Raw genomic sequence first — 13,362 nt, forward strand, 5'->3', positions numbered from 1 at the left:
AGTTGCTTCCAAAACCTTCGGTTGTGGAAATCCACTTTGGAAAGTGAGCTGCTCTTATTGCTTTCAGTTTTATTACGCTAGATGGCTGCTTACTTCTTTCCTCCAGAGTTCTATCCATCTGCTTATTGAGTAGGCTAATTTCCTTATCCAATCAGTAGGCTTTTAATATGTACATTTGAGATTGGATTGAACTTTTCAGAATTCTCCCACACCTACCTCTAAGTCTTCCAAATATTTGGGCGGTAAGATTGAGTGCTCAGTATAGGACACGAAATTGGCTCTTAGATAACAAACCCCAGAATTTGGGGTATTAAGACTCTAGAAATTTTGTTCTATACCACACCCATCAACAGCAGCCACAGAAAATTTGATAAGTCCCAACTGTGACTCAGGTACTTTACATATGTTATAGTTAATCTCCATAATATACTCAATAAAGTAATATACCAATTTCATATCAACTAAAAAAAAAGCAAAATATACAGTTTTTAAAAATACTTAATAAGAAAGATATGATTATCCCCCCAAAAAAAATGAGGAGTGTGAGGCTTTTATGTACCTTCCTTTAGATCACACGGCTTGGCAGTTCCCATTGTGGCTCAGTGGCTAGTGAACCTGACTAGTATCCATGAGGATGCAGGTTCAGTCCCTGCCCTTGCTCAGTGGATTAAGGATCTGGCTTTGCCGTGAGCTATGGTGTAGGTCACAGATGGGGCTTGGATCTGGCATTGCTGTGGCTGTGGCGTAGGCCAGTGGCTACAGCTCTGATTCAACCCCTAGGCTGGGAACCTCCATATGCCGTGGGTGTAGCCCTTAAAAAAAAAGACCACACAGCTTGGAATAGTGAAGTTGGGTTTGACCTTGGGATAGACTCTGAAGTCTAGGTATTTCTATACTACCACAGTTCTATAGCCAAGCTCCATCCTTGAAGGTTCTGTGAATAAGGCTGAAATTCCCTAGATGAAAAGAATTAGTAATTGAGACCATTATGTTGCTTTACCTTGGCTATGAAATCATTATATGGCTGTTCAAATATTGCCATGATTTACTCTCCCATGACTCTTTTGCTTCCCTCACCTCCAAATAACCTTAAAAAGGCTGTTTTATAGTTAAATGAATTAAATTTGATAATAACTGTAGTATACTGGCTTTAACAAAGAGTTTTACCTCACCTCCCCCATAGCATTTGTATACGGAAGCCTGGGATACTGACAAAACCTCCATCCATGTGATGCCAGACACCCCAGAAATCTTGCTGGCCAAGAGCAATTCCGCCAACATCAGCCAAGTAAGAGATTTCCTGATTATTCTTTGAGCCTTTAATTTAGAAGTAGTTAAAATACTTATTCCATCTTGCCGCCTTCCTTACTGGAATTGGCCTATTAGCTTTCTATAACACCTTTCTTTGTCTGCTGTGTGTTATCCTCCAATCTAGAAACTTTACACCAAGGGATGGGATGAATCAAAGATGAAGGACTATGACCTGAAAGCTGATGCTATTTCCATCAAAAGCGCCAAGGCCTCCAGGGACATCGCCAGTGATGTAAGTGCCCCCCACCTACCCTCCTTGGTCTCGCCTTGATGAACAACCACTGTGCAGCTGGTGGATCACACTTTATAATTTCCACACGTGCTCCTCTAGCCCTGCTGCCCACCTTCAAAGACCCCTCCGTTTGTTGTCTCAGAGAAGGAAAACACATTTTGAAATTGGCATTAGAGTTGTTGCAGAAAAAGTTTTAAGCAATGCAAGTCTACAATTACACTGTAGTTACACTTATGATAGTACAAAATGTTCGTTTGTAATTCTTCAGAGATGTCACAATGCTGCAGTATGATATCCTTGTCCATTTGCTTGTGGGTTTTCATGTTGTCCGTAATTATCTGCATATGTGTGGTCTTAAAACCGGGCTTCTAGAAGTTGCTGTTGTGGCTCAAGAATAATGAACCCACCTAGAATCCATGAGAACGCAGGTTTGATCCCTGGCCTGGCTCAGTGGGTCAAGGATCTGGCATTGCCATGAGCTGCGGTGTAGGTCACAGATGCAGCTTGGATCCCACATTGCTGTGGCTGCAGCATAGGCCGGTAGTTGCAGCTCCGATTCGACCCCTAGCCTGGGAACTTTCATATGCTGCAGGTACGGCCCTAAAAAACAAACAAACAAACAAAAAACTGGCTATCTAACTTTATATTTCTGGTGTTTCAGTACAAATACAAGGAAGCATATGAGAAACAGAAAGGCCACCACATTGGAGCCCAGAGTGTTGAAGATGACCCCAAGATTATGTGTGCCATCCACGCAGGGAAGATTCAAAGTGAAAGGGAGTACAAGAAGGATTTCCAGAAGTGGAAGACCAAATTCACCAGCCCGGTGGACATGCTAGGCATCTTGTTGGCCAAGAAGTGCCAGACTCTGGTCAGTGACATTGATTATCGAAATTACCTGCATCACTGGACATGCTTACCCGATCAGAATGACATTATTCAAGCAAGGAAGGCCTACGAACTGCAGAGTGACGTACGTACTGTGAACTTTGGGAACGTAGAATGGGACAACACAGGTTTATTAATTGTCCAGTCAGTGCCTCTGTGGACAGACCCCTGGGTTTCTCACTGCACAACCTCAGGGGGGCACCATTCACATTGTTAAAACAAAACCCATACTTATGAGTTATGGGACTCAGAGAACATAGATGAAGAACTCAAATTAGGTTATGTCCTTTATTCCCTAGCCTAGATTCCAGACTGTTTTCTTCCTGTCCTTTGTACTGCCTGGCAGTGAAAATGTATTTCAGACAAACACAAATTATCTGCTTGTTTTAAAAATAACTGCCACTGTTATACTATATCCAAAACACTAAAAAATTATTTCCTTGGGTCTATTATAGGATGAAAATGGAATCAGATTTGACAAAATATCTTAAAATTTTTTTCAGTCATGTAATTGTTTGAAATATTAAATAATTGTCATGAAGTTCAGCATTATTACTATTTTACTCCTAGTCACAGCTAGCATAGAAAAGTACACTTTTACAAATGACTCTGTCATGGATATTGAAGCCCCCAACTCAGTTAAAATCTCAGGTCATACTTTTTTTGAAACTACCAGCTCCTGTGCTTATGAGCCCCTCAACCCCACAAACTTCCTTTTCAGTTAAGGGATGCTATTCTAGCACTTGGAACAATATTTCTGTCTAACATCTCTGTAGAATGTGTACAAAACAGACCTGGAGTGGCTGCGTGGCATCGGCTGGATGCCTGAAGGCTCTGTAGAAATGAACAGGGTGAAGAATGCTCAAGACCTGGTGAATGAAAGACGCTACAGGACACGCCCAGAAGCCTTGAAATTCACTTCCGTCGTCGACACGCCAGAGGTTGTCCTGGCAAAGGCCAATTCTCTGCAGATGAGTGAGGTAAGAACCATCCTGCCACCAGGGTTTCTTCTTTTCAGAAGATGCCACCCAAACTGAGCAAGTGGATTGTTTCTCTTCAAAGTCTTAAAGTGATGGGAACGACTCTAAGAATCCTTTAGCTAGTTTAGTGAAGGCACATGCAAAGGAGAACTCTGACCAATGCCAGCGGGCCTTTCCCCTGCTTACATGCAGACTTGGAAGCACTAAAATGAAAAATGTCACTCTGTCGCAGTTCAGGAAAGCAAATATTTATTCTACAACCCATGGCTATGAAATGGTATACCACTGTGTTAGTCAGGTACTCCAGAGAAACAGAGCTAAAAGGGTGTATATGAGAGAGGGATTTATTTTATGGCATAGATTCACAGGATAGCAGAGACTGGCCAGTCCAAAGTTTGGAGGGTAGGCCAGCAGGCTGGAGATCCGGGAAGGAGCTGCAATTCAAGCCCAAGGCCATCTGCTAGCAGAATACCTGATGCTCAGGGGAGGTCAGTCTTTTTTCTCTTAGATGTCATCTAATTGGAATAAGCCTACCCCCATTACAGAGTGTAATCTACTTTACCCAAAGTCTACAGATATAAATGTTAATCTGGTCTAAAAAAATACCTTCACAGAAACATCTAGAATAATGTTTGAATGAACACCTGGCTACCATATCCTAGCCAAGCTGATACACCGTTGCACACATATATCAAAACGTTTTTCCAGGTTAAATAGTTGCTAAGGCTTAGTGTTTCAGATATCCATCTCCATGGCTATATTAAAATAATACTTTCCTTCTCTCCACAGAAACTATATCAAGAAGCCTGGAATAAAGATAAAACAAACATAAGCCTTCCTTCTGACACGCCACTCATACTGCAGGCCCACATCAATGCCATGCAAATCAGCAATGTAAGAGGCATACATATGAAGCATATATGTCTTTATGGGACATCATCTGTCAGGTTATGGGTTGTGTTATAATGGACAAACTGCCTACCTTAGAAATGTTTCTGGCTTTTGGTGCTAGATATTTTCTCTTCAGCTACCATTCCCAATGCAATGTGGATGGGAATTCCCTTTCAAACATTAGTTTAGATACATGACTGAGTCCCTGGACTGCAAGAGTTGGGATGCCTAGATTTACTGGTTGTCGTCCTTTCAACCTTGAAATCATTGTCCTATATCCAGTGTCCACAGGTCAGCTTCATTGTATATTAACTGAGAATAATGAATCCCCTAGTTGGGTGACTCTTACATTAGAAAGTATAAGAGGTAATAGTCTCTATTGTCTTTATAGGTTTTTGTTTGACCCAGAACTTTCTCGTTTGACATTTCAGGGCCATAAGAAAAGCTAAAACTTCTAATTATAAGTGCAGGATGAGTATGATATCTGTGTCACTTCCCTTTAGCAGAGACCTCTGAAAAATCAAAAGGCAGCATTCGGAAAAATCTTATCAGGACTTAGATGTACATGACCTTGATGAAGTTTCTCCAGGTTCACAATTGATTCTTAGTTCCATTGTTCTGTGTAGGGGGAGATTTTCACATTGTACTATGTTGTGATGAATGCAAATATTCAAACATCAGTCAATTTAGATGTTTAGCTTTACATTTTTAATCAGAAGTATCCAGCACTCCACAAAGTAAATACACAATAACCAAAAGAAGAACTCAGGGAGTTCCTGCCATGGCTTAGCAGTAACGAACCCAACTAGTATCCACGAGGACACAGGTTCAGTTCCTGGCCTTGATCAGTGGTGTAGGTCACAGACGTGACTCTGATCCTGCTTTGCTGTGGCTGTGGCATAGGCTGGCAGCTGCAGCTCCAATTTGACCCCCTTGCCTGGGAACTTCCATATGTCTTGGGTGTGGCCCTAAAAAGACAAAACAAAAACAAAAACAAAAACAAAACCTCAGAAGCAACTCCTTTTTTCTTATGCTGCCTTCATTTACATTATTCTTTATGCTGTGCATTATGATGACTTTACGTCCACCAATTTTTAGTTCTTGTAAACAAACCTGTGTTTTTCCTGCAATAGAAACTCTACCAGAAAGACTGGGATGAGGCCAAGCAGAAAGGCTATGACTTGAGAGCAGATGCCATTGAAATCAAGCATGCCAAAGCCTCCAGAGAAATTGCCAGTGAGGTACGGCTCCTTCTCTTTTCTTGTGGGTTTTTTCCTCTATCCAACAATAGGTAGAGTGTTTTTCAAGAATTCTGATTTTGTTCTGTTTTGTTTTTAATCTCTGCAAACAGTTGCATTTTGTCTTGTGCTAAATGCTTTATTTAAAAACATTAAAATGGGTGAGAAAAAGAATGTATATATATGTATATGTGTGTGTGACTGGGTAACTTGGCTCTACAGTAGAAATTGACAGAACACTGTAAACCAACTATAATGGAAAAAATCAAAATCATTAAAAATAAATAAAAACATTGAAATGGGATGAAAAACACTAAGGTAAACATAGATGAGGTATATGTGCAGATAACTTTCACGTTGTTTCTAAGTAGAAATAAAATATCATGAAATGTCTTTAGAAATTTTTTGGGAAAATTCAGGAACCAATACAATGTAATTCTATCTCCCAAATCTTTATGATATTCTCCATAAATATAAATCACAGATTCAAGACTGAAAGCATTTTTTGCATACAAGATTTTATACTGGAAGCATATTATAATGCTCTGAGTAACCCTTTGAAGTTCATTTAAGAGCAATTTTAAAACTCACCAGCAGTTAAAATAATTAACCTGCCAAGGTCACCCAGCTTCAAATCTTTAAATCACCTTTGTTCATTTTCCTCAAATTCTTCTGTATTTTTTTTTTTTATTTCATGTATCTGTCTCCTCCTTCCTGTTCCTGGTTTTTTTGTCTAAAAGCATAGCTAATCCACAATATCTGCCTTATTCCTGGTTCTCTCTGCCTCCCGTTTGTCTACACTTTCCTCTATTATACAAATAGAGGAAAGAAACAGAAACTATCTTACTCTGGTCCCAAGGCACTTAGAACAAGTATGGGACAAGATGGAAACTCTTGTGCATAGGTTTTTTGTTGTCATTTCCTGATTTGAACCATCAATCTTGCTTGCTTTCCATTCCTGAGACATGCACCTTCTTTGTCTGTCTCCAAAGCCACACATACGACTTTTTCCTACCTGAAGTACTTTGAGCACTCCTGGGAACCATCCGACCTAATTTCCGCTTGCCAGGCAACTGGGGACCATGGTTACACCCACTGTGCCTTATTTTTCCCACTTGAAATATCTGACAATACTAATATCCACCTCATAGAGGTGTTGTGGGAATTAAATGAGGTTATAATAGCCACTATTCAACTATCTTTAACTAAAAAAATTCAGCGATTTCATATAAATCAACCTAATAAATTTGAAGCACTCGCAACAGTGTCTTCTATACAGTGATTGCTCAGTAAATGTTATTTTCTTTATTACTCTTGATCACCATACTATTTCCCTCCTGATTTGCTCATTCCCTCTATGAAACCATCTAAAATAGCCCTAATTTCCTTAAAGTGAGCTACTAGTGACAGCCAATGTTGAGCCAATTTACATTAAGGCTAAAAAAATATTCTGAAAACATTTAATGCAAAGTCTTCTTCATGCATTATTTTCTTCTGTCTCTTTATCTGATTTTACACAACTTTAGTACAAATACAAAGAAGGTTACCGGAAGCAACTGGGCCACCATGTGGGTTTCCGCACCCTGCAAGATGACCCTAAATTGGTATGGTCTATACACGCTGCCAAGATCCAGAGTGAGAGAGAATACAAGAAAGCTTATGAGAAGTCCAAAGGAATTCACAACACACCATTGGACATGATGTCCATTGTTCAGGCCAAGAAATGCCAGGTCCTGGTTAGCGACATTGATTATCGCAATTACCTGCACCAGTGGACGTGTCTTCCAGATCAGAACGACGTGATCCAGGCTAAGAAAGCCTATGAGCTGCAGAGCGATGTGCGTACCCTGTCTTGGACTCCTGGGGAGATGTGGTTCTGTGTGTTTAATCAGTGTGTTCCCTAAGGATGTCATTTAAACAGTAATCTTAATAGAATCGAACATACTCTGTATTTCTGCAGAGTTTTTAGGAACATTTTTTATCTTATAGAGGATTCCTTCTTGTGTGGCAAGGAATCCTCATCAAGGTGAAAATCACTCTCATTTTATGTAATTAGGCAGAAAAGTTCAATCCCAGTTGTCCTGATAATCAGCTATCTAAATGTCACAAAGAGATGTAAGCATAAGGAAATATTAAATGTCAAGATTATCTGACACATATAGAAGAAAATATATATGTATATTTTATAGTAATACATTCAGAGAGAAAGAGAAGAGGTGCGTACAAATATAGATATGTATTTTTTTCCTCTCTACATATGCATGTAAGGACTTTTTCTCCCAAATTTCTACAGATGTTATTCCCTTACTGCATAAAAAGCATATTTCTTCCAAATTCCTACCGATGTTATTCCCATAAAAGGCATTTTTCAAGTAGTGAACACACAGAAGCTCAACTCAGTTTTGCATAAAAACGAAATTATGTGCCATTGCTGTCTGTCATTCCATAAGTGCCACTTGTCAGCCCTGCTCCAGTTCCTGTAGGATACTGTGCGCTTCCCCCAGAGATGTGTGCCAGAGATTTAATACCCAAATATTACCATATAACATTAATCTTGGGAGTTCCCGTCATGGTTCAGGAGTTAATGAACCCAGCTAGTATCCATGAGGATGAAGGTTCGATCCCTGGCCTTGCTCAGTGGGTTAAGGATCTGGCGTTGCCATGAGCTCTGGTGTAGGTCATAGACGTGGCTCGGATCTGGCGTTGCTGTGGCTGTGGCATTGGCTGGCAGCTGCAGCTCTGATTCGACCCCTAGCCTGAGAACCTCGATATACTGTGGGTGTGGCCCTAAAAAGACAAAAACAAAACAAAACAAACAAACAAACAAACAAACAAAAAAATTGATCCTTGAGGTCATGGGACTGGCCCTCAGCTGATTTAAGTAAAAGTGAGTTAAGTGTGGTTTGTTGGCATCATAGGCACATTTGACGCTTCTGTACTCTCCTTCTTGTAGAATGTCTACAAGTCAGACCTGGAGTGGCTGAAGGGTATTGGATGGTTGCCAGAGGGTTCCGTGGAAGTGATGAGAGTGAAGAATGCCCAGAAGCTCCTGAATGAAAGGTTGTATCGCATAAGGCCTGAGGCCCTCAAATTCACCAGCATAGTTGATACCCCTGAAGTCATCCTGGCAAAGATCAACTCTGTACAGATCAGCGAGGTAAGTCAGTTGATGACCTGTTCAGACAATTTGAGGTCTAGTAAGAACCATAACTGTGAACTTTGCTGACACCAGGGTTAGAATCTTGAACATGCATGTAACCAGGTAGAATTTCATTTAGCCAATTAACAGCATCCGCATTTCATTGGCTTAGATAATTCTTTGGTCACTGTAAGTGTGGCAGGCATCTTCATGTTCCATAGACTCTGATGTACACTTTGAACACATTTTGAGGTCCACCAGTTAACACCATGATCACAAAACTGCCACCTTTGGAGTTCCTGTTGTGGCTCAGCAGAAACGAATCTGACTGGTATCCATGAGGCCGAAGGTTTGATCCCTGGCCTCGCTCATTGCCATGAACTGTGTTGTAGGTCGCAGATACAGCCCAGATCTGGAAGTTTCTGTGGCCATGGTGTAGGCCGGCAGCAGTAGCTCCAATTTGACTCCTAGCCTGGGAACCTCCATATGCCCAGGGTGCAACCCTAAAAAGACCAAAAAAAAAAAAAAAAAAAAAAAAAAAACCCACCTTTTTCTTGCTATTCAACCATGAAGTAAGTTGAAAAGTCCAGAAGTAGCCCCAGTATTAGACATTATGATAGTTATTTAGTCCAAGTAAGCCAGAACTTGATTAGCAATGTGAATTATCACAGTTACCTGCAATGCAGGCTTACCTGCCAGATAATTGCATGTGAATAAATAGAAGAGGATCAATTTACCACCACCACATTTCTGACTCATTTTAAATATATATTATATCACACATGAATGTACTCTTCTTGTTGAAGTCACTTTGGGCACCTTCTAAATACAAATGGAGATGAAAACAAAATTTTACTTGGAAACAAAATTCTACATTTATATCTGAACCCATTGAAAAAGAACCTTTAATTGTACCTGTAATTTTATTCACGTGGTGATTGGCTTACTTACTAGCCAGTGATCCTTTGTTTTTCATTTTTACCAGCCATTGTATCGTGATGCCTGGGACAAAGAGAAGGCTAACGTGAACATACCAGCTGACACACCACTGATGCTGCAGTCCAAGATCAACGCCATGCAGATCAGCAACGTAAGGCACAATATCCTCTGCCTTACCAAACCTTTTGTTAATATGCTCCAGAGAGCATTTAGCAAAGGCATTTCCCTAATGTTCCTTTTATTTTTAGTCTTTAATAAGTGTGTGTGTTTGCGCACACACCTGAGTGTGTGTTTATAATATAGAGATATTGGAGTTCCCGTTGTGGCACAGTGGAAACGAATCCGACTAGGAACCATGAGGTTGTAGGTTCGATCCCTGGCCTTGCTCAGTGGGTTAAGGATCTAGCATTGTGGTGAGCTCTGGTGTAGGTCACAGATGCAGCTCAGATCCTGCGTTGCTGTGGCTGTGGTGCAGGCCGGCAGCTATAGCTCCAATCTGACCCCTAGCCTGGGAACCTCCATATGCCACGGGAGCGGCCCTAGAAAGCCAAAAAAAAGAAAAAAATATATATATATATACACACACACACACACTGAAACTTAGGTTCAATGTGAAACCAGTCTATTTTATAAATCTTAAGGGGAGATTAATTTTTCAGTGTTAACTGTTCATGTGTAGTCTTGAGCACATCAGTAATGTTGACTCAGTAGCTCCCTCTTCGGATTGACTGTGGCATTGCAACCTCCATTTACAGAAACAATATCAGCAAGCTTGGGAAGACGTCAAGATGACAGGTTATGATTTGAGAGCAGATGCCATCGGGATCCAGCATGCCAAAGCTTCCAGGGATATTGCCAGTGATGTAAGAGCTCCTCCTTGTCCAGCCTTAACAAACACTAACCACAGACACACATAGAGTTACTACTAATCTTTAACTTAATTCCCCAGGATTTATACTTAAATGAAAGTCATGTCATTTATACTTAAATGAAAGTCATTTATACTTAAATGAAGGTCATGTGATTAGCGTCTTGCTTTAAAATCCCAAATTTAAGAATAGCTTTCACAACAATTTGATGACCCTCTTATTTCTCTGCTTGGCTCTGCTCTTCATATGTTTAAGCACAGATTTTGGTTTTCTTTTCAATCTCTTCTCAGTATCAGTTAATTATAAGCACTTGCAGAGAAGTCTATTATTTCTTAAAGTGCAGCATGCATAGGTGGTTCCTGTGATAATTTTATGCAGCACATGGACAAGCATTTTTTTGTTATGTTTGTTTTTAATGTGTTCTAGAAAAATACTGCTTTTTCCCATTTAAATAGGATTATAAATTTTGAAATAAAAAATTTAAGTTTGGAGTTCCTGTCGTGGCACAGTGGTTAATGAATCCGACTAGGAACCATGAGGTTGTGGGTTTGATCCCTGGCCTTGCTCAGTGGGTTAACGATCCAGCATTGCTGTGAGCTGGGGTGTAGGTCGCAGATGTGGCTTGGATCCTGCGTTGCTGTGGCTGTGGCGTAGGCTGGTGGCTACAGCTCCAATTGGACCCCTAGCCTGGGAACCTCCATATGCTGTGGGAGCGGCTCTAGAAAAGTCAAAAAGACAAAAAAAAAAAAAAAATTAAAAATTTAAGTTTACACTTTAAAATATATTTATTTTGGAGTTCCCTTGTGGCTCAGTGGATTAAGGACCCAGCATTGTCTCTGCTGTGGCTCAGGTCTCAGCTGTGGCTTGGTTTTGATTCCTGGCCTGGAAACTTCCACATGCTATAGGCATGGCCAAAAAAAAAAAAAAAAAAAAGAGTTATCTAAATAAAGAATTAGGTTGACAAAGTCAGATGTGAAGTGCAGGTGTTTTTTGGTAAAACATGTGAGAATGGCAAAGGATGACTGAAATTTGGGGAACAGTGGACCATCCTATATTGAGGGCTAATCCAGAAGCACAGTTCTTGCCTTTGCGGTGTTCACAGTGTTTTTATGCATATAAATGTAGAAGACAAACCATTGTATCAAGAAGTCTAAAATTTATAGTATAAATTTAAAGAAAAACAGTGCTCCCCACCAAAGGGTAACATAAGAGAGATGGAGTTATTTGAGCAGGCTGTCTAGAAAAAGTGAGTTTGGAGAAACAACTCTTCTTTCTTCTGTTCACACCCACCAGTATCTATACAAAACTGCTTATGAGAAACAGAAGGGTCATTACATCGGATGCCGCAGTGCCAAGGAAGACCCTAAACTGGTCTGGGCGGCAAACGTGATGAAGATGCAGAACGACAGACTCTACAAAAAGGCCTACAATGACCACAAGGCCAGGATCACCATCCCAGTGGACATGGTGTCCATCAATGCTGCCAAAGAAGGCCAGGCACTAGCCAGCGACGTGGACTACCGCCAGTACCTACACCAGTGGTCTTGCTTTCCTGACCAGAATGATGTGATCCAAGCCAGGAAAGCCTACGACCTGCAGAGTGATGTAAGTTGCTGCTTGTGCAGTGAGTGTCAACTGTGGTACCTAACGGGTGGCCTGTTCCCCAGGAAGAATGCCTTCCATGGCCTTGCCCAGTCACCCCTTCCAGTGCTCGAGAAAACACAACTCTCCCTACCTAAGCCTTCCCTTTAGTGTTTTACCGGGTCTGTTAATGCCATGCCTTACTGCTGGGTTTATTCATTTTCACTGTTGGTAATGAATGAAAGTTTTCATTTTTATTGTTATTAGTGCTGCCAGAATTTTTTCTGTAGATTTGTCCCTGTATGCACTGTTTGTAGTTTATTAAACAGAGGCATTTGCATAGTTCTTTAGTTGAAGAGTTGAAGAATCACCGGGACTGACTTCCTTGAAATTGAATTAAAAGTTCAGCAGCATATGCTGCATACTCACTAGTTTCCCTTACCTTGGTATTCTTCACAACAGGATGTTTCATTAATTTACCTAAAGTATTTTTAGATTATCTCATACTTTCTGCCCTTTCCATCTTTTGAAAATGATGAATTCCATCTAGATGTTTGTTTCTTGTGTAGAATTAATACCTTCATTTAATTATCTGAACTTGGTTACAAGCTTCAGTAGATGCTTTCTCATAATGCATGAGTTTGTTTTAGAAAAGTATGTCCATCATTTGAAATGAACTGCCTGCTGGTGAATTTAGGCCAGTTTCTAGAGAAATGCAATCTCTTCATTAACTGTAACCACATTAGTGTATTAAGGGATGCATATCAATCAAGTTCTTAGAGAAGGGAAGCTTTAAAATCTGTATATAAGCCTCTTCAAGAATTTCTTCTTCTGAATTTTGGGATCCATCATATTGTACACACTAAAGCACATAACATTCTCCATTAAGGTAAAAATTTTCCTACATTTTCACTCCCCTTACTCCTTTTTTAGCTTGATATTTGTATCCTTTTAAATAATTACTGAAATAGATTTCTGAAGAACACAGTGGTTTTTTATGAAATTAATAACTGGTATGCTGGCCTGGGCAGCACGTGTACTTAAAAACAGAAATTAAAAACTGGTGTTTCACATAGAACAATCTCGTCTGGTTAACCACTGACATATCTCTGAGAAAACAGGTTTAAACAGCCAAGAAAATGCAAATCCTAATTCGAAGGGGAGTGCTATCTTAGAAAAAGAAAACCCAATCTTAATTATCCCTTTAAAAATAATTGTTAAACATACCATGTGCCAGGCATTGTGCTGAGCACCAGAGGTACAATGATGAATAATGAAGAACAAGACAAAGATC

At 40.2% G+C, this 13,362-nt stretch overlaps 1 protein-coding gene across 50 annotated transcripts in view; it reads left to right on the top strand.

Annotated features, from left to right (window-relative positions):
• Positions 1-13,362, top strand: part of NEB (nebulin) — a 216,065-nt gene that overhangs the window by 116,730 nt on the left and 85,973 nt on the right. For all 50 annotated transcript variants that reach the window (XM_084998589.1, XM_084998593.1, XM_084998592.1 and 47 more), the window contains exons 79-89: positions 1,184-1,288; positions 1,436-1,543; positions 2,205-2,516; positions 3,208-3,411; positions 4,201-4,305; positions 5,436-5,543; positions 7,067-7,378; positions 8,494-8,697; positions 9,665-9,769; positions 10,374-10,481; positions 11,781-12,092. In XM_084998589.1, coding sequence (XP_084854715.1) covers positions 1,184-1,288; positions 1,436-1,543; positions 2,205-2,516; positions 3,208-3,411; positions 4,201-4,305; positions 5,436-5,543; positions 7,067-7,378; positions 8,494-8,697; positions 9,665-9,769; positions 10,374-10,481; positions 11,781-12,092 — 1,983 coding nt within the window. The remainder of the gene's footprint in view (positions 1-1,183; positions 1,289-1,435; positions 1,544-2,204; positions 2,517-3,207; positions 3,412-4,200; positions 4,306-5,435; positions 5,544-7,066; positions 7,379-8,493; positions 8,698-9,664; positions 9,770-10,373; positions 10,482-11,780; positions 12,093-13,362) is intronic.

The sequence above is a fragment of the Sus scrofa genome, chromosome 15 (genome assembly GCF_054392235.1).
Source record: "Sus scrofa isolate SSC_HxYL_T2T_F1_AM1 chromosome 15, Sscrofa_HxYL_maternal_Yorkshire_Landrace_v2.0, whole genome shotgun sequence".
NCBI lineage: Eukaryota > Metazoa > Chordata > Mammalia > Artiodactyla > Suidae > Sus > Sus scrofa.